Source organism: Mixophyes fleayi, chromosome 5 (genome assembly GCF_038048845.1).
Source record: "Mixophyes fleayi isolate aMixFle1 chromosome 5, aMixFle1.hap1, whole genome shotgun sequence".
NCBI lineage: Eukaryota > Metazoa > Chordata > Amphibia > Anura > Limnodynastidae > Mixophyes > Mixophyes fleayi.
In genome coordinates this window covers 262,010,501-262,035,379 of record NC_134406.1, presented here as the reverse complement: position 1 = coordinate 262,035,379, position 24,879 = coordinate 262,010,501, and the positions used below count along the sequence as shown (strand labels likewise).

Below are 24,879 nucleotides of genomic sequence, written 5' to 3'. Positions count from 1 at the left end.
ACTCTGGCGAGTACCCCAGCTGTAGCCGATGAAACACAAATCAATGTTCAGCCTTTGCTCCTACCAGGGGTGGGACAAGCTGTTTTGGCATCCGAGGCCAAGTGTGCAAACTCCACCCTCCAGCGAGCAAGTGCCCCTTAATATTACCCACAGCTATTTACACATTTCCCAGTTGTGTCCCAACCCCAATAGAGCAAGCAGTGATCCTTACACATTATACTAAGTAACTAACACAACAGACTAGTGCAGTGATCTCTGAACCCATTCCTTTAAGAAGTGCACAATAAAGGCCCCATTTCTGTCATAGCTAGTGTACAATATAGAACCCAGAACTTAGCGGCTATATACACAATACAGAGCAAATTGTCTGGTGGTCAATAGAACACACTCCCCGGTGGCCCACTGAAACGACATAGAACCGCATTCGCCGGTGGCCCACTGACACGACAGAGAACCGCATTCGCCAGTGGCCCACTGAAACGACAGAGAACCGCATTCGCCGGTGGCCCACTGAAACGACAGAAAACCGCATTCGCCAGTGGCCCACTGAAACGACAGAAAACCGCATTCGCCGGTGGCCCACTGAAACGACAGAAAACCGCATTCGCCAGTGGCCCACTGAAACGACAGAGAACCGCATTCGCCAGTGGCCCACTGAAACGACAGAAAACCGCATTCACCAGTGGCCCACTGACACGACAGAGAACCGCATTCCTCGGTGGCCCACTGAAACGACAGAAAACCGCATTCGCCAGTGGCCCACTGAAACGACAGAGAACCGCATTCGCCGGTGGCCCACTGAAACGACAGAGAACCGCATTCGCCGGTGGCCCACTGAAACAACAGAGAACCGCATTCGCCAGTGGCCCACTGAAACAACAGAGAACCGCATTCGCCAGTGGCCCACTGACACTACAGGGAACCGCATTCGCCAGTGGCCCACTGAAACGACAGAGAACCGCATTCGCCAGTGGCCCACTGAAACGACAGAGAACCGCATTCGCCGGTGGCCCACTGAAACGATAGTTGATATTCTGGTGGTCCAGTAGACAACACAAAGACTTTAATTCGAAATTAACCTTGGCGGTTAATTTCTACTTATATTCATCCACTCCCACAGCCACGTCTCTGAATCCAAGTTGTTTTCAGCCACCACCATATCTGCCAATAACAGCACCATGTTCTTTCCACCACTAAACACCATCAGCAAATCTGGTTCCTAGAATTGTTTTATCGTATAATGAATTGACTCATGGGATGCATGGCTGGAGCAAAATTGCAGGTCACATGCCTGTCCTGTTTAGATTTTCATTCTTATTGTGGCATTTAGCTATATCTACTAGTAAACATAATATAAAAGCAGCTTTTATTCATGTTTGTTTTTTGTGTAATAATATGTTGGGAATTATATCAATAGTTGTATCTGTTGACTAGAAACATTAGGTTTTTAAAAACCACTGTCCTTGGTGTCATAATAAGTCCCATCGCTCTACCCCACTTAAACATTTTTAGCCTTCTTTAGTTATCCCAAATTCTGACAAGTCAGCAGTTACCCTCTAACCTAATGTGTCAATACATCTGTCACTTTCTATTAATTGTGGCTGATTAAACAGGGATGCTAATAGTGATAACTCCCATCAATACACCAACTAATAAGTTAGTTTCGTGAAATGATTAGCTCTGCATTGAACCGTAAAAGCCGCGTTTTACACACATGCCCGATATTGGATAGCCAACAAAAGCATCTACACTAAACTAATACCACACAGTCTAAAGTTCAAGTAAATAATTTCCTTCTCTGTATGTTTCATTACACCATATTGGGGGGCAGCTATGAAAACTGTTCTGTTGAAAACCGGGAATTGTCCACAGCAGCAAATCAGATTAGAGCTGTCATTGTTCTAGCACTGTGCAGTCAATGGACAATGGTTGCTATGGACAACGGCACATTTTCATTAAACTTACTTGCGGGACAGTTTTGATTCATTTTCCTCGCGGTAGTTACCCAGTCCCTGTGTATAACAAGGTCCCAGGCAGTGACAGGAATCGTAATAAACGCCTTCACATAAATAGGATTAGCTGGAGGGGTATATGCTTAATTAGCAAGCATTAACTTCATGGTACTAATTAACTGGATGTCTTTCTCCATAAATATGCCTCTCTCTCACTCCCCGTGCCCTCCAGTTTTACGATAATCAGATAACTTCATACATTTCTTTGATCACCAAAGCCTCTCATTAACTGCTTTCAGGTGATTAACGACCCAGTGTGAATTTCTGGCAAAGTGGGAGACAGGCTCATGTGACAGCTAAACAAACACACAGAATCTGCATGGAAGTAAACATAGATTGCATTTTAACTGTATTTAATCATGTTTTAAGATGACATATCAACATCTTCATTGTGTAATAAGGCATTAAATATTAACACAAAAGCAAATTTAATTTTTTCCAACTGGGGTTTGGAGCGCCGCGCAAATGTTCCGAAAATGTTCCCTTAGTCGTCTTAGGCTATTAGGCTCTCCTGCTCTAAGAGCAGGGATGTTCCCTGGGAGTTGGGCTCAGTGATCTTGTATATGTGAAAGCAAATTGGCACTTGTGCCCCATATAGTTAGTTATATGGCAACAGAGAACATGCATTAGATTCCAATTACACGAGCAGATGTTGGATCATTATACGCACGCACCCAGCTTTTTGCGTCATTAAAATAACGTGTACACCATAGAACGGATGCAGTCACCGATTTTATAGATTAACCTTTCCATCCTAAAAATGTACTTAAGACTTTGTAAAAAGGACTCAATAATATTTTAATAACATAACACTATTTTTATTCTGCCTTTAAATTTGTGTAATATAAATCTTAATGAAACAAAATGAATACAAATTGCCTTTGGAATGATAAGACATGATCATTGCAGTGTACGCACAAATGCAATATTGGAACCAACAGCCATTTATTGTGAGATTAGCTCAATTGTCGGGGGGGAAAACCTGTAGTGTGTATCTGGCCTGTCTTTGTATATTTTTCTGTTAATCACATCTCTATACTGATGCACACAAGTCACAATCTTTTTAATATTTTCAGATCCTTTTTAATCAGATTGTAGCTCAAAAAACAAATAATTGCTTCATATACCAATATCCATCTGTCAAAGCAGAAAGACATTTGCAGTGTACGCACGATGTAGTAGTGTGCAAGGATTGGTTATAATCATACAATCCGACCCATGTGGATGGGACCGTTCCAGTTAATCAGATTGCCTTAACGATCAATTTGACCATATACATTTCCTTGTACAGGATCTATGGTCACCCACATCTATTTTGTTTTAACAATTCCATATAAAATGATAGGATTGAGTGCTGGCATTATATCACATCACCAGTGTAGTTATTTCTACACCTTTCATTCTGAACACTTTGTCCATTTCCCGTGAGCACCAGCAGTAGCCGGCTGTATAGTCACCAATTAGCAGACCCACTGAGTGAATGAAGTACCAAAATGTGACTCAAATTCTGTACCAGGCTCTTGTAAATGTTATCATGACATTTTATTTTGTAGCAGTACTAACAGGCTACTGGGTTATTTTTAAGAGCATTGGACACAAAACCCATTTTTCCATCAGAGCCCTAAATTAATTTAATGAATATTAGATCAGATTTGTTTTGCTGAAGCGTTTTACAAAGCACTTCCGCACTCACCCATGTAAATGTGTATCCTATTGTACGTCAAAGCAACTAAAAATGACAGGTGATATTAAAGTGTGACCAAGGTGCAGACGGTCATTTGTAAAACTTATACATTTGCATAATGCTACAGTAACAGGTGTGTGCACGCCCCTTGTCATGGGTCTACGCTGCCGTTAGTTCAGAACAATGCAGAGCAGACAACTACCGAAAATATTAGCAAATAATAGCGAGCACATTCCCCCCCCCCCCCCCCAATGATTATTGGAACCTTAAAATGTCACCATTAAATATTCCCTTCCTTTTGTCCCTCCTTTAGTTTAAATTACTTCATTTTCTCCTAACCCTGCTTGTTTCACTCCATTTATTTTTACTGTGAAAGTAATAGTACACCTGCCTTCCTTTGTTTCATGTGTCAAACATACAAAGGTCCCATCACATGGATGTAAACTGGGACTTAAAATCAAGCAGATTTACACATCCTTTTGGTGAGACATTTCAGGCCCATTACAGAATCCAAAAAAAACAATTGCATTTTCTGGTCTGAGGTGTTGCATGTTTGCCTCAAATTCCCCACTTAGAGGTACATTTATCAAGCCTAAAAAACGAAAGCGGTGGTGTTGCCCATAGCAACCAGATTCTAGCTGTCAATTACTCCTAGCGCAGTCTATACAGTGATAGCTGGAATTTGATTGGCTGCTATGGGCAACACTTCCACTTTCATTGATAAATCTACCCCTTAGACTCATTCAATAACTCAATAACTTCCTAGTCCAATGATATAAAAACACAAGGCTGCAGCGAAGTAATGGAACAGAGGAATCAGATTATCCCTGGGACGTAGATGTCCCAAGAAGCTGGGCCATGTAGTCTTCAGGAAGCGTACCAAACATATATACATTTCATAAGGTGAATATGTGCAAACATAATGTATACAAAGATAAAATATCTGTATACTGGATGTAGATACACATTTTCCCCAAGATGTTTCCCCTTAAATGATTTTTGTATATGCAACTACCACAACTTGGTTCAGCTGTGTGAAAATGGAAACAGAATGGCATTACCAGCAGAGGGGCGCTAATAAACAGCGATACAAATGTCTTTACAATGTGAGTGTATGCCCTCAAAAAACGTCCTACAGAAAAGCCAAACAGACTTGGGTATCCCAACTATGATAATTACATCTTACAACAGAACTGGTTTTTGAAGACCATATGGCCTATGCAGAATTTCCTACTCTCCCGGAATGTCCGTGAGACTCTCTAATAATGGGAGACCTCCCAGACTCCAAAATAAAGAGCTGCCAATTATACCGCACTGGCGATTGCCTGGAGGGTCTGTGAGGAGACAACGCAAGCCACAGCAATACCAAGATGGAATGATGAGACCTGCTGTGTATAATAAAATACTGGGTGTGAGTGGGCTTGTTGTCTTCTAATGAAATGTAACCGCGGAAAGTGTTCTGTAGCAGATAATAAAATATTCTGAGTTTTGTGGGAGATGAGCTAGAAGTAGGTGAATATGGGTTTCAGAGGTTAACCACTACCAAGTGTGACTGGTAGTTTTACATCACTGCCACTGTCTGAAACGCCGAAAAGCAAAAATGTCACCTAAACTAGTAGTCCTGCATACCACAGCGGAACAAAATCATTATAAGTCGTTCTAGATGAAAGTAAACATTCCTTCAGCTGAAGTTTGTACTGTATTTGCTTTTCTATAACTGTTTACAGGAATGTCACTTATCAAGTGTCCCTGATGGTGGAAAATGGGCGATCTATGAACCTCAGGATTCCTATAATCTCAGCGTCTTCTGGGAATTATACAGTAACCTTCTCACAGTCAGTAATAACACGCTAGATACACAAAAAGCAAATAAGACTGTATTAGAAGGGACATGATCTGCTACCATTTCCTAAGTGAAAGACAAATTTGCTGCAGCATAAATTGTATTCAGCAGGTTCATTGCTTAAAGTCAGTGACTGTCAGTGTGGTACAAGTTTTCAGTGTAATATGGCAGTGTGCACTCAAACTTCTAAATAATCTGATAACCCAAAGTTGGGTGGGGAGGCACCATTTACAGCCATCGTAGGGTGTTCAGTTTGTTCCCTTTATTGAAACAAACATGTTAGCATTCTAAAAACGAATAATAGAGGTTTACAAATAGTGACACATTATTAGTCTGATACACATTTGTTTCCAGAGACCAGTCAGTAGGAAATGAATGATGAGATTATTTTATTAAGGTCTGCTGGAAATTGTTAGTAACTAGTGGAAGTGTCCTTTCCTGTCACCATACAATGAGAGGAATGGTCAGGAAGTGTGAAGTAAAGATCACAGATATAGGAATTACAACCATCTTCAATACTATTGTTCTTTTAATGAAAAGGGTCAAACAAGCAACAATAAATGACTAACCTTTCTGAAGAGAACTGTACAGGGCCACTCACTATAGCTCCTATTATGAAAATGGTGCACTGCTACACGTTAAAGTGTGTTTGCGTGGGTTTCCTCTGGGTGCTCCAGTTTCCTCCCACATACTGGTAGGTTAACTGGCTGCTATTAAAATTGACCCTAGTCTCACTCAATATGTGTGTATATTAGGGAATTTAGACCGTAAGCTCCAATGGGGCACAGACTAATGTGAGCGAGATCTCTGTACAGCGCTGCGGAATTATTGGCGCTATGTAAACAGCCAATGATGAAGTCCATCAGTGAGGCAGCCATTTTGTGGGCTGGACCAATATTCCTGAGAATGTAGTTCACTAGGAACCAGTGGCATGACCGAGATACTTCATGGCCAATATTCATGATTAATAAGCTGCATTCTCAAGAACTCTGGTTCAGGCCACAAAATGTCTTCCACTGCAGGAGACATGCATAGATCCAAACGGTCACGGTTTCGGCAGGACAGTCCCGATTTGAAGCAGAGGCACTACACTTGCCCCTCGTGCGTGGCCATGCCTATTCTGACATGGACATGTCCCCTTTCCAGAAGAGGCGGATTTGTGTCCCGATTTAACATATTGGGATGTATGGTTCTGTTAGAGGGGGGGGGGGGGGGGGGAGATAGAGGAAGAAAGATGGCTGCACGTTTTTAGCTTCTTCACTTACTATTAAATAAACTATTGTCTCAAAGTACAGTCAGCCAAATTGTTGTACCACTGTATTTCTTACCCCAACACTCTCTCTTAAGCACACAATTTTTCTAGCTCCACTGAGAGATCCTGGAGGTGAAGTCAGACGGTAGCAGCGCTGAGTGTGACGCAACGATGCGCTGAAATGACGAGACTCAATTCTCATCATTGAGGGCCCCAGTCCCCCCCACTTCACTAAGAAGGGAGCAGGATGTGGGAGGGTGCTTGCTCTCCCGGGAGTTCTACCCAAAATTAGGTATTCTTCTGAATAGTCCACGAGAGTAGGGCAGTATGACTAAGCAGTGTGGTAATCTAAGTGGAGATGCGTGGTAGTGGTAATATAAGTGGAGGTGCGTGGTAGTGTAATACACACAACCCCCAAACACAAAAGCAAAATAACTCTCATACATTTGAGTAAAGTTTAGGATGTTTAAAATTCTTTAATGTGCCATCCAATACCAACTGATCAATGTTCTAAGAGGATCATGTAAAGCTTTGCCCTAGAGATCAATAGTGCGCTACTGTTTATGTCTTAGGCACCAAAAACAGATTTTTTTTTTTTTATCTAGAAGGCGAGGACCGGTAACACTGCTTTTGTCTGTTCTACGTCTTGTCTTTCCAGATTCTCCACTTAATGAACATAAAAGATTTTTCAAATGACACTTGCCCGACTTGTATTTAAAGAGGAAATTTAACATACCCCAGGGAAACGGATATTTCAATGCCATATATTCGGTTTAACCTGTTTGGATAACCGTATCTTGAACAATGTCATTTTATTTTCTCTATACCATTATTAGTGCTAAATGTGATTACGATGTGCAATCAAAATAAAAGGAATCTGCACGGTTTTCAGTAGACCCAACTGAAGTTTCCGCTTTAAGGGGAAAAAAAAATAAAATTCTAACTGCAGCAAAAGTTTACTTACAGTTCTATGTGCATAATATTAGGATAGGGAGAGCCGACAGCCGCTGCCCCCTGTCCACAGGAAGATGTCGGTCTTGTAGTCCGAGGCTTAGAGCCCATGACAGATGTCTATATCTACTGCTGGCTCAGTATAATCAAGAATCAGCTCTCACAGAGACTTACGTGCGTGATACAGATAGCGTTTATAGCATTAAGCAGAAAGTGTAATAGATTTAACACAGCCAGCAGAGTATTCCCACTGGAAACTAAATTCTTAAGCAATTTATCCCTGAGTACAAGAACGGAGGATGTCCCACACCTTGGCCCTGCATTTATGTCACCTATAGAACAGTGTTTCTCAACCCCCGTCCTCAGGACCCCTAACTGTGCAGGTTTTCCAGATGACAAGGTGAATAATTACACAACTTGTAGATTTGTTACAATGTGTCAGTCAGTAATGCATACACCTGTGCTTAAGCAAGGCGATATGGAAAACATGCACTGAGGACCAGCTTTAAGAAACACTGACCTAGGGCACTCTCCAACTGAACTTTGATACATGGTTGTTTGTCACAGCTGGAGTTGGAGATGGCTATGTCCCTGGCAGCAAGCAAAACAATCTGTATTTGCATGGATAAATCGTGGAAGTGACGAGAAGCAAGGTAGTGCCGCAAAGAGCCGCAGCATACAATCACACGTTCAAGCCTTTCTAAAAAGCCATCATCATTTTATTCAGGATCTAGTTGTAGGCAATATATTATGAGGTTACTGCTGTTACCCATCTGTAGTAACTCAATGGACCATTTTTTCCCTTAGTCATGTGACTGGATATTCCACTGCCCAATTGGTAATGACTATTCTCCTGAATTCAGTTTGGAAACTTATGTGATCTAATTTTCTGGGCATTGTCCTGTATCCGCCTGCCACCATTTGCCCCAGCTTTGGTTTAAAGGATGTCCACTTCTAAGAGACATCTTTCCAATTTATTACACCTCCCGCCAGGGACCTGTCCTATTATCTGAAACCAGGTTCTGGACCACACTGCTTTGGAGACCACCTACAATTACCCACTGTTCTGTAGAGTTCTATTGAAGAGTTCTGCAGGGTTTCAGTTATCCAGCGCTGCAGTATGATTTGGCTTTTAGTTAAAAGTAATAGGGGAGTTACTTTCTGTAGAGGAGGCCTTGTTCTATGAAGGAGAGGTTGTGCAAATGATTATAACCCCTTTAAAAGGGCTCTCTACCTCCACTATTTTTTTTACGAGAAAACGGAAAAGCTGTCAGCTGGTTGCACAATTGACTTTTGTTCGGTGATCCTATTTGTGACAGAAAGCCATATGTACTGTCATACCTAAATGTGGTAAAGAAGAAAGACAGGAATGAAGGAGAGAATATGTAAGTATTGTGCAGAGACAGTAAATGAACAATAGTGAAGTTTAATATTTTGCCACTTTCTTGCATAAATGAGAAATGTCCTGAAGAAGCCACTGTAGTGAAAGATGTTATTTTCAATGACTGGTGTCAGATTGTGTGTATGACAAGGATATCTTTCCCATCTGTTTATACAAGCATTCCCATCACTCATCAGCTGCCCTTGCATATTAAACCTTATCCCCTCTTAAACTGGAGGTTATTCACAAAGCAAGAGACCGCAAAGCCACAGGGAGCTTTGCACCTGCTGTGAATGTAGATTTTCACCTGGTGGGGGATGGTCGAGTTCACAAGTCCCCTCCCCCACTTCCCCGAGGCTACAAGACGGTCTACTTATATCCAAAGTTGCCAGGACAGGGCTCACTACTATCAGTGTAATACAAACAAAACAAAAACTCTACATGCACAAAAGTGACACATTTTATATAAACGCTCGTGATTAATCCAAAAATGAGACTAAACCAAGCAGTATTTTAGGAGGAGAAAAACAAAAAAAATAAAACAGAAAAGTTTAAATTGAAAAGGGGGGTAAGAAGTTGGACATCAATGTGATGTTCACATTTGCAGAATACATCTCCTAAAGTTTTCTCCACATCGGAGGAGGACTTCTAGTTTTGGAAACTGTTCCTGAATGGAAGTGAGGACTATCATGTCTCATTGGGACAGAACCAAGGTATTTTGCAGTGCGTCTTGGGAGGGGTTTGTAAAATGACCTCATAAAATTCTATAAGTCCTGTCACATAAATGAGCGGTCTTTTCTCTAACTAAAGACAGCAAGGGATGTGCAAATGGTACAACAGGGACTACAAATACTACATTCTTTTCCCTTCATCTAACCATCAATACATTTTACTTTTCACTCAGGTCGTTTCTTTAATAACATTTCTCCACAGCATTATAACCAATATAAAAATTTGGTTTATTAGATCAAAGTATTTTTAAAAACTAATTTAGTAGCATTACGGCCCTTCTGTCCTGACTACAAGGACATTAGCGTTGACCACAGTTACAAGATCTGGCACAGCAACCTCACGATGACTTACAATATCCATATAATCTACATTGCAGAATGCTGTATCCAGTGTCAGATCTGGGAGGGGGGGAGGGGGGGAGGGGGGGAGGGGGGGGGGGGGTCAATCACCCCCCCCCCCTAGCAGGGACATTCTGCCTGTGGCTGCACACTATGGGAGGGGGTTCAATTGCCCACGCTACTGTAAAGAGTAACGCGGCATGCGCACTATTACGGTAGTAGCGCGCATAATTACTGTTAATATAGTAATCTCAATGCCGGCTTTTTGCTTGCGGCATAAATCTGTTAAAATTACTGTATTAACAGTAATAAACTTTGTTCTTTATTCTGTGGGGAATTGAATTCCCCCTATGTGCTGCAGATCCGTGTGCTTCCGCAGGCAGTCCATTGATAAAAATTACAGGGGCACCTACAAAAAAAAAAAAATAATCTAGATCGTACCAACATTTTAGGCCAGATGTAGTGGGCCTTGCTGAAGAGCACTTACAACACAAGGAGTTATTGAGGTGTTAAATGTGAGCTACATTTTCCCAAACTCTCTTTTATAATCTCCAATACTGCAGGCTCTTTCCTGGTTGTTGGAGGCCTGTTTCAGTACAAATATCAGGAGCCTGAAACATCACAAATTCACCTGGTAACCTTTGCTGTTCATGTTTAACCTCCTCACATTCCTTGGTTCTACAGAAAGCCAAGAGCCAAGAGCCATTTCCAAAACCAGACTTCAAAGGCTCCTCATACATTGTAATCCGGAGCCTGGGATGCAGCTGAAGGCCCCTAATATCATGTGAACCGGTTCTGAAGAGTTAGAAGGCACCGAACGTTTTGTTATGCAATTTAAACCTTGAAAACCTTTTTATTTGCATTTACTGCAAACTATGGAAACCGTATTTTATAAATGAAATGCAAATACATTTGATTCACTGACCTCATGTAAGTTATCTACTAAACCACCCCCTCTCAGAAAGACCTGCTATAACCATCTAAAAATAAATAAATGATTACATTTATAAAGAGGCCGGGGCAAAGGGCGTCATTGTTGCACAGTAAAAATCGGAGACCGCTGTTCTCTGGGCCAAACTGATCTTTCTACACCTACACCGGATTATGCAATACAAACTCAAGCCAGCTAAAAGTATACTACAACAGATAAATGCCAATAAGGTCATACACGCTGACTGTGCAACAAACAAGGTGAAACAGGCGTTTTTTGTTTTTTAAACTACTATTTGATGTGAATATATTAACCAACGTTATACCCTACCCTAATGGGCCTGTACACGCTGATCCCACTATGGTTTGGGTGGAGCCGACTCTTTCAATTATTTAAGTGGATAATTTGACATTGTAATAAAGTAGTTGATTCCTCTTAAGTGAACACTTTTCTTAGAAATGCAGATATAACTAAATGTAGATACATAAAAAAAAATACACCTATATCCACCTACACCATTTAAGGGACTCCTCTGACTTTAAGTCCCAATCAATGGAGCCGAGATTACTGTGTAAAACTCGGAAGTCCCTGTTCAATGGTCAGTACAACAAGTAGCAGCCAGATGTAAGAACCATGAGCATCACTTGAAGCTCAGGTGCAGAACATTTAGTGAATTCTAAGAATAAGAAAATGTTAAACAAATATAGTTCACATGATTTAAAGGGAACAGGTCATAAAAAAAAAAAAACAATCACAATGTGGTTAGAGCAGTGGATCCCAAACTTTTTAAGTTCGAGGCACCCTTAGGGTCTCCATAATTTTTTCAAGGCACCCCTAAGCCAAAATAGTTACCAAGTAGTCCCCTGCTTTGCTTACCACCGGCCTTGGCCGCGGCACCCCTGTGAGATCGGCGCGGCACCCAGTTTGGGAACCACTGGGTTAGAGTAAGAGGGGGAAAAAAAAAAAAAAAAACTTCTATGTAAATGCTACAAATATACTCTAACATCTAAATCTTGAATCAAACCTCTTTTACAGATGGTCTCATGCTATGGGGGTGGGGTGGGGTGGGGTGGGGGGTTGGGTTTCAATTGCAAGCGTTGGTGCACATTATTACCGCTAGTAATTTTAACTCGCGGCTAAGGGAGCTACGAGCAAAAATCAGCGTTGAAATTACAGTAGTGACTGTAATTGTGCAAGAACAATGCGGGGAATTGAATTCCCCCCTATTAACCTTTGTTTAGCAACACTGCTATTATGGCAAGCAGTAAGACAAGGGAACAGTAACTGAACTATCTTCAGCTTTTAAGCGAAGACACTATTTATGTCTAATAGTTTTTCTTTTATTCTTTTCGTTTTAAAATGACAGCATATACAATAAAGTACAAATGAACAAACCAAAGTGTTCATTAATACAAAAACTCCTACAATAAGTGAATATCAAACTGAAAAAAACAAACCATTGTCAATGTCTCTATTTCCAAACGTTTTTCTCATTTAAGTGAATAAAATACTAAAGGGAAGAGAAGGGCAGAAGGATCCAGAGGAAGGGATGGAATGCCGTACCCAGCAGGGGAGAGGGATGGCTTGTGGGTAAATTGACTCAGCAGCCTATCAGGAACATTTTAAAAGGAAAAAATGTCCCAGTTACCCTAGACCAGGGGTAGGCAACCTGCGGCTCTCCAGGTGTTGTGAAACTACAAGTCCCAGCATGCTTTGCCAGTAGATAACCAGCAGATAGGTGGCAAGGCATGCTGGGATTTGTAGTTTCACAACACCTGGAGAGCCGCAGGTTGCCTACCCCTGCCCTAGACCAAGGTAGCCCACTATGGGACAGGCCCGGAAAGCAGATGTCCCCATAGCCCCCAGCCCAGTCAGCCCCTGGTACTCAGATATCCGGAAGTTACATATTAAGCCCAGTGGCCACATTTATAATTATCATATGTTGGTCTATTTATCCACATTTCAACTTTTTGGAGGTTTGTTTTATACCATATAAAAAATATATATAAGAACTTTATCTCCAATACCCTGTGGCCACAAGTTGCCCATCACTGATAGACAGCTTCTACCGATACAGCAATTAATACTTTAGCTCTGTACAATCAACAGATGAACATACAAAGTACAGAGCTGACACAGCCCTAATAATCCATGGACTTCATATGAAGACAACTTAATAGTTTTTACGATTGTTATTTTGGATGGAATCTAAATGGGCCCCATTGAATTTCGGCTCCTATTGCTCGTACAAAAGAGACAAAACAGTAATACAAGTACTAGTGCACATCTGTTCCCATTCATTTTTAACTATCACCTCCATAAACAGGAGCATAAGTTATAAGTAACATAAAATGTATGGTCCTGATAATGCAGAACAAATCAAATGAAGAAACAAAAAAAAAATGACCAACGATAATATATTACTTTTTGTTAATATAATGCATGGCCCATTAAAGCGAAAAAAAAAATTAATGTATTAAAATTTCTGAATGCTCAGCACCCTCTACTTGCACTGATTTTATGGGTGTAATAAATAAAGAGATGTTTAAAGGGGCGAAACAATGAACCACTTCAGCGGAGAAGGATTACAGCTCGGCATCCATGTAACACAGTGAAGTTTCCTTGACCTCTGTGGGAATGTGGAAGGTCAGGAATTTACTATGAAGAATTCAGCACTTCTCACATAGAATGTGAGTCTAAGCTTCATCTGCGTTGGTACATTCAGGATACTTCATTTAGAAACAAGCTGTTTGTAATATAAGCCAATGCTTTTAAAAAAAGACTCTAACCTCTTTACTAATTGTGCCAAGAACAGGAAGATGTTAAATGGACTCTAACTCTAAAATGTGGATTTCCCTGCAGATTTGACCAACGTAAATAATTAGAAATAAATGTAGAAAATATTATTTATTTACTTTCCATGATGGCCATAGAAAGTCTGCGAGCAAAGCTGGGCCGATTCATGTTCACACATAGGGTAATTTTTGTAGCGTATCTTGCGTGAAATAACTCCGCGCCTGCCCCGAAGCCGATATTACACCAACGAAGGCAATTCGTGTTTGAATGCAAATGCCGACGACTTGAGACACAGAACTGGGGAGGGAAAGGGCAGACATAGTCCATGTACAGTAATGGCGGTTCAACACAGACGCGTCCAATTCAAGTCCCGTTAGTACACTAGTTTTCATCCAAATCTCTTGCACACACTACATGGCAGCTGTAAATACCAACTGATAGTTACGACTGACCTGGTATAGTCTTCGAATTAAAGAAAAAACCAAAACAAAAACAGGGATGTGTGCTACGAGCTATCACAGAACAATTGTATGTAACCAAGGGGGAAATAAATATTTATATAAATGATTATACTGGCAAGAGTTGTTATTTTATGATCACATAAAAGTTTTATGCGTTTTGATGTGACATTTGATTGTATTTATACTGCAGTTTGTTCTGTGACACTTGCATTGCAACATGAGTTGTCCACGTGCAAATCTGACTGCTTTAATTATATTTGCCCCTGCCTCCCAATTAGGCCAAATTATGAGCTCACAGAACAAGTTTAAATGTTTACCCATCTTAAACTACAGCTGACTAGTAAAGCTGGACGAGCCTGCTAAATAGACCATCTCCCCCTGTGGCACTATAAACACTAGTAAGAAAACCAAAGTGGGCAAAAGTACTCTCATAATCAGTCACTGCCCCAAAAACAGCCTTTTTCACACTGTGCTTTCCACAACACCCACACCTGGAAGCAGACAAGGGGAGTGTGGTTGGACCCCCACCCATGTTGCATATTCACAGTTCTAACAAATGTTTCAGTCTTTTGAAGTACATGCTATCCAGATTTTCAGCCCCTTCTCTGTGTGTTGCTGTGATCTTTCACACCCCCTTTAACCACGCCAACAATTCCATGAACATTTACTTAGGAGATAAGGTATGATGTAGCCTGTCATCCCCACCATTCTCCAGCGATTTTGAAATCCCTTTTAGTCCACATTCTTTGTTTGTCCAACTACTCGCTCCTATTAACCTTCTACTTGGCTTATCCCAGTGGACTGGCCCCACTACACATGATGGGGTGATCTTGTTTTCCCCGGAGTTTGCTCAACATCTGATTTCTTTAACACTACTTTTCATCCCTCACCCACAAGAGCTCTTTGTACCACTAACCCCCCTCGAATGTCAAACTCTATGAAGCCTCCTCCTATCAGCAGAAATCTAATTTCTATTGATTTTTCACCACTCTACCCCATTTTCTACATAGTCTACAATTTCTCCTGACCTGGTAGCACCTGAAACAAGCCCTAGCAAGAACCCATGATCCAATGTCTCCAGCTATACCTTACTCACACTCAACTGTGACACTAAACTGTGAGGTCTTCAAACACTCTTGCAAAATCTCACACTTCTAATGAGTTCTCTAAATACAATGCTATCTATCATTCATATTGAATTGTTCTGGACACTGTCAAACACATACTACCCAATCTCTCATCTCCACTTCAAACCCACTTTGACCCTAAACACCTCATTAATACAAATAAACTTCATTCAAACTTCCCAAACCAACCAGGGGGCAAATGTATCAAGCTGAGAGTTTTCTGGCGGGTTTGAAAAGTGGAGATGTTGCCTATAGCAACCAATCAGAGTCTAGCTATCATTTTGTGGTATGTACTAAATAAATGATAGCTAGAATCTGATTGGTTTTTCAAACCTGCCGGAAAACGCTCAGCTTGATACATTTACCCCCAGGACGAACATCAATGCCCAAAATCTTGGTTCATACTTCAAGGACAAGCTAAAATTAAATGGTATCCTCTTTACCAAGCTACAAACTGCTCCCATAGATTGAGATGACCCAATACCATCACAACCTCGTTGATCACTGTCCCATCTGCCCATCCCAAACTTGGCTAAAATCCATCATCTCTTTCTCTACTGGTATCTTTTAATCATTATTCAAGCATGTGCAAATTACACCTCTTTTGATTAAACCCCCCCCCCCCCAAAAAAAACCTTTAAATTCCGACCCAAACCGTCCCATCTCAACTCACATGTCCCTCAGATCATCTTGAAAGGCTCGTCTACACAGCCTCACACAACCTATTGAACCTTCTGCCATTAGGCTTTTATTCACAACACACCATAGAGACAGCACGGACTCAAGTGATCAATGATATGATCCCTGGTAAATCTAAAAAGGACACTACATGATTCTACATCTCCTGCAATTCTTGGTGCATTTGACACTGTTGAATCACTTACTTCTCCTATTCCTTATTTCTTCAGAACAATGTGCCATTCTGGTTCTCTTCCTACGTTTGAAACAGCTTTGTCGGTGTTCATTTCTTTTGATCCTCCTGTACGCTTCTCTAGCAGTTAGAGAAGACAGCCTAGTAGTCAACACTGTGGTTATCCATCTATAGCACTTCTCTTAAGCCAGGTACACACTACAGGGTTTTCGTCCAATAATCGGATCAAACAGCCGACAGGCGACCGCTCGTTCAAAAGTCGGGTCAGTGTGTATAGTGACACAATGGTCGAAAGTCTGCGTAAATGGACGATTGTCGCCTCATTTGGTTGGTCGTACCGTTTAATATTTTCGTTCCAATCTCGTTTCCGTTGTGTAGTGTGTTAAAATTCTGACCGATCCACAACAATCCTCCGATACTTCCAAATTATTGGTCACGACAACATGGCTGTAAAAAGTCGCTAAAGGGACGTCCGCTCTTCCCTTTATCGTCTAAAGCAAGGCTAGTGTGTATGCCGTCCATGGACCGAGCGATCGGACCATCGATCGCATGTAAAATTGAACAGCATAAAACGATGGTGGAAAATTCTGTAGTGTGTACCCAGCTTTAGAAAACCAATAAGCCCCTTTCGATTTCAGTATCATCTTCTCCGGATCTCTCACCCTCTGGGTTGGCCTGTGTTATTGAACGCCTTTCTGCCATTTCATCTTGGATGTTCTCAAATTGATCAAACTCCATCTTCAAAAACTGAGCTAATAATATACCCATCAGCCAACAGAAGTTACTTATCTGACATCTCGATTTCTGTTGATAACACGGCAATAAACCCTACACATGCTCGATGCCTAGAGGTCACCCTTGACTTTGTTACCCACATCCAAAATGCATCCAAGAACCGTTACATACACCCGATGACCATTTCCAGAATATGCACTCAATATTTAGTGCAGGATACTGCAAAACTCTTAAATGATACAGTCATTACTTATCACATTGCAATTTCCTTCTTAAGGGTCTTCCTCCTCTACAATCTGATTTGAACACTGTGGCTAGACTCATTTTTCCTTGCAGAAGTTCTTCTATGGTTGCTCTTATCTGACAGTCTCTACATTGGTTGCCTGTACTCTACAGAACCCAATATAATATATTGCACTGGTATACAAAGCCATTAACAAAACTGCTCCAACATACATCGCTTTGTTTCAAAACATCTCCCAACTTGACCCGTGTGCTCTGTCCAAGGACTGCATCTCTAAACCACAAACAATACCTGCTCCCATTCCCAGTTACCAGACTTGGCACCCATCCTGTGGAATTCCCTCCCTTGTATAACAAGACATTCCTCTAACTTCCAATTGTTCCCTGAAAACTCGGCTGTTTTGGCAAGCTTATGAAATACCTGAACCACCCTCTTAATCTCTCTAGGCCATTACCACACCTCAACAAAATTCATTCATTCAAACCTTTAGCAAAAACTCGCTGGACAAATATGCTCTATGAGGCGTTTAACCTCATGTATCAAACTCATTTTCCAACAGCATGTAAGCTTGCCAACAGAACCCTTGTACCTCTTTAACCGTCTATTAATACCCAATGTTAAAATAATGGTATGGTCGGGAGACCCACTTTCGAACTCTTAGGGTCATTGGTTGCTCCTTGCTAATGTAGTTGGACTGTACACAGTTTTTCCCACTTTATTTTAGTGGGGGCGATTTAAGGAGGGCAAAATAAAACTTATTTGATTGGAATTTTTAGCAGTGCCATTAAAGAGAGGCGGCACTGTTCTACCATAACCTTTGCTCTGTATTCACAAGTATATTTAATGTAATGTCCAACTTCACTACATGTCTATACTGTAGGAGAACGGCCCAGGACACTTCTGGTTACTTTTCTGCCATGTGGTGTGGCCCTCTAACCTTCAAAAGGGCCACACATTACCCATACCCTCAGTAATAAGTTAAAACAATACAAACAGAGAGAGACACTTATTTGTACTAACAATCACCAGGCATTTTACACAAGTGTTACAAGCGAACAAGACAAATTAGACAAGTTATGAAGGAGCTGATGGCCGTAGGTGTAGGCACTGAGGGCCGCATGGGGCCCTAGGTCCACCCGCTGTCCATTGCCAATTTAAAATTATATATGGATACAATTGTATTAAAGGGACTTTAAAATAGTCAGACATGAACAAACCAGGACAGCAATTTTTTAATTCAACTTTTCACTTCTTACCTAAACTGTTCACCAATGATGTGTATCTCTGCCATTTGTTCCACCTCTGCGGCTCTCTTCAGAATAGCCATGCTGATTGTATCCATCGCTACCAAAACAAAGTCAAGCGTGAAATAAAGACCCATTGATAAAAATCCCAGTAATGCAGAGAATTCCAACACCATCTTCCGCCAGTCATTAAAGGCTAAATCATCTTTACTTAGGCACACTTATTAACATTTAAACCAACTGCAATAACTCCATTTACTATATTGACTTCTGTTTGGTGTATTTATTATTAACAGGAGTAGGTGTGCAATGTCACAACTGGTAAGCCACAAAGACAATACACAGTACAAATGTACACAAAACAATATAGATACTGCAAGATGAGTCATGTGGTTTACTAAACATCAGTAGCATTCTAGTTTGGAATTCTAGATAAGAAACACTTATATCAGCAACATTCATCACAACAACAAATAAACACGTTTCCAATACTGACCTGCAGCTTGTAGTGGTGGTGGTGGTGGTGTGTCCCAGCCACAATTGCACCGTTGGAGTTGGGAGCCCTTTTGCAGAAATCGCCGGGCTCCTCTGCCCCCCACCCCCCTCTTTGAGCTCAGCCCACAGGCACAGAAGTGATTAGTAACTGTACAGTGGGGGGAGAGAAAGCACTTGCATGTCCTGTGCAAACAGAAGACTTGCTCTTAACACACTGCTGTGATGTCAGCCTTGCAAGGGCTGAACTTTGAGATTGTGTGATCTCGTGTGAGACAGATGTGAAAGTTCTCCCAGTGTCAACAAGATCTCGACTCATTCACAGTTCTGTCTCCTGGCTCAACACACACAGATCATTGTTACACACTACAGACAGCAACAAAGGGCTGGTGATCCTGCCCACCCCAAGGCAATTAACAGTTTGTAGAGCAAGCTGGGGGGTGTCCACGTAAAGTAGCTTTATAGACAGAGGAGATCCTTGCAGCCTGTGTTGTGCAATGTGCATTTCAGCTCTGGGCACACAAGCCTCCAGCAGTCAGCAGCACACATGCAATATTCAGTTTGTGTTGGGATCACATGTGTGCACAGGATACACTGGAGTGAGTTCATGAGACAGAAAGATACATTGTATCACCACAAGCACTGTCCCTCCTCTCTGAGCTGGGGTTGGAGACAGCCAGTGAGGGAGGGGGGAGGGAGGGAGAGCTGGGAGCCTCACTACGGTGACTGGGAAGGTACAAGAAAAACCAAAACACATAATATTACTCAATACTTCCAGTTATACACTGACATAGGCAGTAGTGCTGCCAACTTTTGTAAATATTTGTTGTTGACAATTGAATGTTTACTGACAAAAGAAAGCGAGAGTTTTGCTGATATCACCATGTCAAAAGGAATATAATAGTGGAAGTAATAAAGGGGACTGGGGTGATAAATCAGGGGTGCATAACAGTACACATTATCAAAGTCAATGCTGGGGCACTTCTGAGGGTCTCAGCATTTTACAGACTTCTATTTATTTTACTGACATATGTCAGCTGTTTACTGACTGTTAATCCTTCTGTGGATTATAATGTAAATGAACACACACACACACACACACACACACACACTCTAAAGGCATTTAAATTAAATTATATATATTATATATACATATATATTTTTATTTTTTTTCAAACCACCCCGTCAGGGGCTGCCAACTTTTGCCTTAGAGATTTAGTTAAGTGGCATTATTGAACATAACATGTCTTTCTTTTTTGCAAATTAATTGGAGCTCTGTGCATAGAGGTGAATCAGAAGTTTGCATTCATAATGTAACATACGTTAAAAAAAAAAAAAAAAAAAGCAAAATCTGGCAGGCAGCAACATTTTTGTAAGCAATACCCCATTAAATAAGCAGCTAACTTACAATGTAAAATAGTACAATAGTAATTTGCCTCCTGACAGTCAGCATGGGGGACAGTCCCACCTAAATCGGGACAGTAGATAGGTATATAGCAATTATTTTTGGGTCTCAAATGGAAGTATTTTTCATCATCATCAGTTATTTATATAACAGCACTAATTCTGCAGCGCTGTCCAGAGAATATTTGTCACTGAAGTGCAGGGGCCCTGGGGGCAGTATTGTGTCCCCAGAGCCCCACTATACAAAAACCCAGAAATCAACAGAATTGAACAGTGGCGCAGGCTAAGCCCCGCCTCCAAAGATCTCCAGGCTGTTGCCTGCTCTTCCAAGAGGACTCCCACGAAATGCAAAATTGTTATGCTGACTCGGCACAGCCTCATCCAGTCTCCTGGTTAGAAAATTGCTATATTCTAAAACACCCATCTGACCTTGTCTTTATAAATGTTTAAACGATTGCACCATGCAAGCAAGTTACAACCATTTGTCTTTATAAGAGTATGATTTGGCTGTTAGTAAAGATGAAAAAACAATTAGGCAATAAGTTCTTTTCTTACGCTCACGCCACATCCCAGGAGCGTCATTTCCACACACGTCACCAGCGTTTTCTCAAAAAAAAAATGTGGCGATAGGCAATTAATCTGTGGTTTGTCTTTAGACTCAAGTACACGGACAGGCGATCTAGGACTGTGTTAGGAACAGATCTCTAGCATCAAATCGCTTCTATTACTCTCCAAAAAGTCCTTTTAGACACTACTTCGCCTTGTCGTGGTTCAGAATAAGGGTACAGGCTCCACACCCATGTACTATGTAGTTAATGCACCCCAAACCTATCTAATCCTAGAAATCCTCGTTCCGGAAGAGGGCTGTCTAAATACAGTGACATTTGCTTTTAGGAGCTAGCTAGACCAAATATAGTGTTAAAGCAGGGGTGTAACCCTAGGGGGTGCAGTGACGCCCCTTATAGAGAGCAGAGCGGAGGAGAGAACGGCGTTGTCAAAGCAAATTCGGATATAGGCCAGACAACTGAGTCACAGGCAGTGCTTGAAACAAGAGTTTAGCAAGGTACACACTACAGGGTTTTCGTCCAATAAACGGCTCAATCAGCCGACATACGACCGATCGTTCAAAAGTCGGGTCAGTGTGTGTAGGGACACGATGGTCGAAAGTCTGCCCAAATGGACGATTGTCGCCTCATTTGGTTGGTTGTACCATTAAATATTTTCGTTCCAATCTCGTTTCTGTTGTGTAGTGTGTATAAACTTCCGACCGATGTTGCTTCAGTGTGTACGAAATTGCAATCATTGCTCATGACAACATGGCTGTAAAAAGTCGCTAAAGGAACGTCTGCTCTTCCCTTGATCGTCTATAACAAAGGCTAGTGTGTATGCAGTCCATGGACCGAGCGATCTGACCATCGATCGCTTGTAAAATCGATCGGCATAAAAAGTTGGGGGAAAATTCTGTAGTGTGTACCCAGCTTTAGTGTGTACAGACCAAGCATTTCCCATAAAGCTCAAAATTCCCTATGATTATACGGAATCAGTGGCTGTAGCAGTGCACAGTAAGGTAGTCATAGCATGCAGAAAATAGGGACATGCAGGGTAAGCGAAATTATACAGACATGAAAACAAAGGGTAGGGAGGGTCCTGCTCATGAGAGATCACAATCTAGTGTGAAAAGGCCACAGCTGAGACAAGAAAAGCCAGTGTGCATTAGAGTGGGGGTGGGGTAGACTCTTTAAAAAAAAAAAAAAAAGTAGATGGGTTTTTAGAGCATTTAAAGATTTGGAGGCTGTGGGAGAGTCTGATCGGGCGTGGTTGGGAATTCCACAATGTCAATGTATGCGACTGAAGGGTACTGACATGGAAATTTGTATTGTATGTAGACCTTTTGTTGGATTTTGCCCATTTTGAAGGATTAAATCTAGGTCAGGAGGTTGGGTTATAGGCGACCATGGAAGATCTGAAACTGTTAAATGCAAACAGCCAAATTACAAGCATTTATTTTATAAAACATGACTTTTTAGGGTACCAGAAATAAAATACTTCAGAGTCAGCGGACTGCTTGATTTGAGTTTTATACTGTGTGTTGATAATGTGCAAACAGTTTATGTTAGATAAACAATTTGGAATTTAGCAATACAGGCATTATATTAAGCGTAGGACTGCAGTTTTAATCAACCAACCAAAAAGTGACCTTTTCGATGGTGGTATAACAGGTGAAATGAGGGAAGACAATGAAAACGCAGCTGCCGTTCCAACGTACTCAAGTGAGAGATAAAACATTTTGGCCACGCTTATAAAACTACAAGCATGTGTAAAGCGTCCCTACAATGTCAGACAGTTTAATAGGCACATTCTTAACATGACTGGACACGTGTGTAAATCATATGGAGTAAAAATAGCAATGTCAGTGCGAGTGATTGATACCGTATTACCGTTGGCAGCGCTCCAGGTTTGCCATCACCGGCAGAGCCGTAACTTAGAATACTAGCGCCCGGGGCGAGAAAGACAAATGCCACCCCCCCCCCCCCCCCAGCCCTCAATTTTAGCCAAATGAACCTAAAATATTTCTAAACTGCGCCCCACCCCCTCCCCTGCAGCTTTGCGCCCTGTGCGGTCGACCCTATCGCATAGCCCTAGTTACGGCCCTGATCATCAGTTCCGTTAACCATCACCGGCTGCAGAACCAAGTCAGACATTCTACTCCGGGAACCCCTGCTCCAGCGCTAGGAATACATAAAACCTGAAATAATTAGGGGCCTATATTTATATATCAACGGATTTTAAGCCATTATTTTATTGTTTCACTGAATTTATAAAATAGTGAAGCCAGAAAACTCAGATTTATCCACCGGTAACGGTTATCGCTGATTACCGCCTTCCCCATAGAACGCTATAAACTGAACTTACCAGAAGGAGCATAAAATGTAGATGTTATGTGTACAGTACCATACAGTTCCCACGTACAAAGATTTACTTCCCGAGGACAAACGTCCATGGTAACAGGCTCATATTCACAATCCCTATTTCCATTCCAATCATGGAAAACAGCACTTATGCCACAAGCCACTTATTTCAGAGAAGCTCTACAAGACTACTTCAGTTTGTATTATTTTACAAGGCATGAATATGGTTTAGATGGAAGTAAACTTTATTGTGCATAGTAAAGCAACATTATATACTTGATGTTCCATCGTATATAGATGAATAGTATACGCACAGCCTGCAGAAAAGGTAAAGACTTGGGGCAAATTTATCAAGCTGCGGGTTTGAAAAAGTGGAGATGTTGCCTATAGCAACCAATCAGATTGTAGCTGTCATTTTGTAGAAGGTACTAAATAAATTATAACTAGAATCACAGATTTTGGGGAGTTGTGTCTGCCTCCTGGAAAAGTCACTCTTCCAGCAAAGTGGGTGGGAAGGGAATACAATGACGCATTTTGTGTCATCACAGTTCTGCTGCGCGATGACATCTTCACTACTAAGCCACCCAGTTCAGTCTCTGCCCTGTCTATGGTCACAGATCTTGGCCGATTACACGTTTAAGCAGTGAACAGATGAATCATTATGGGAACTGTCCCTAGGCAGTGCGTGCATGACCTGCACAATGATGGAGGAGGGAAGGGGAACTATTGCCAAGAGCCGAAATTCTTCTAAGAATACACTTGGTAATTACGGTGTCCAACAACAGCAATGAACGGTTGCTGCTGTTGGACACAGAACAAGAAGAACCAATGAAGCAAAGTAGTCTGCCATGGCTCACATTGATGAGCATTGAGGCAACTATATAGTGCACCAACTGGTTTTCAAAAGTATCATTGAAATATTTGCCTACCTGAATCTTCAGAAGCATAATGGTCTCCTTGTCTCACATATGTTACCCAAACAAACATATTACGTATTTACATGCATCTGCTCAGACGGTTTACTGAATACAGGTGCAGGTATAATTGTTTAGGTAAAAAAAAAAAAAAAAAGTGTTTTAGTTTCAAAACAAACTAAAGAACTTAGTTTCGTCCATTCTGTTCTATTTTAACATTTTCAGTGTACCTGTGCCACTATTCCACCATAGCCACAGGTGTTAGTGCTCATTCACAGATTTCCCTGAAGCGTGTTGTATTTAAGCCATACGATTCCACCATTCATACTAATCAAAAACAGGGTTAACTCCGCCCCAATACACAAACTCCACCCACTTACCAAAGCTCCACCCACTTGTCAGCTTGTTACAGTTGGGATCTAAGTTTGTGGTGCAGTTTGGCCATATGTACAGTACACTGATGACTGAGGGGGGCATTGTGAGAATTGGTATCAATGCCAGCTCTCCCTCTCCATTTACCAATTTAAAGCACAACATTTCAGTTTTATGTGCATTACA

General features: G+C 41.4%; 1 protein-coding gene across 1 annotated transcript in view; it reads right to left on the bottom strand.

The window, feature by feature from the left end:
- Window positions 1–19,776, bottom strand: part of DEPTOR (DEP domain containing MTOR interacting protein) — a 70,765-nt gene extending 50,989 nt beyond the window's left edge. The window contains exons 1-2 of the mRNA XM_075214007.1: window positions 19,099–19,776; window positions 18,615–18,702 (exon numbers count right to left, since the gene is read on the bottom strand). Coding sequence (XP_075070108.1) covers window positions 18,615–18,700 — 86 coding nt within the window. The 5' untranslated portion in view covers window positions 18,701–18,702; window positions 19,099–19,776. The remainder of the gene's footprint in view (window positions 1–18,614; window positions 18,703–19,098) is intronic.
- Window positions 19,777–24,879: the final 5,103 nt, after the last annotated feature.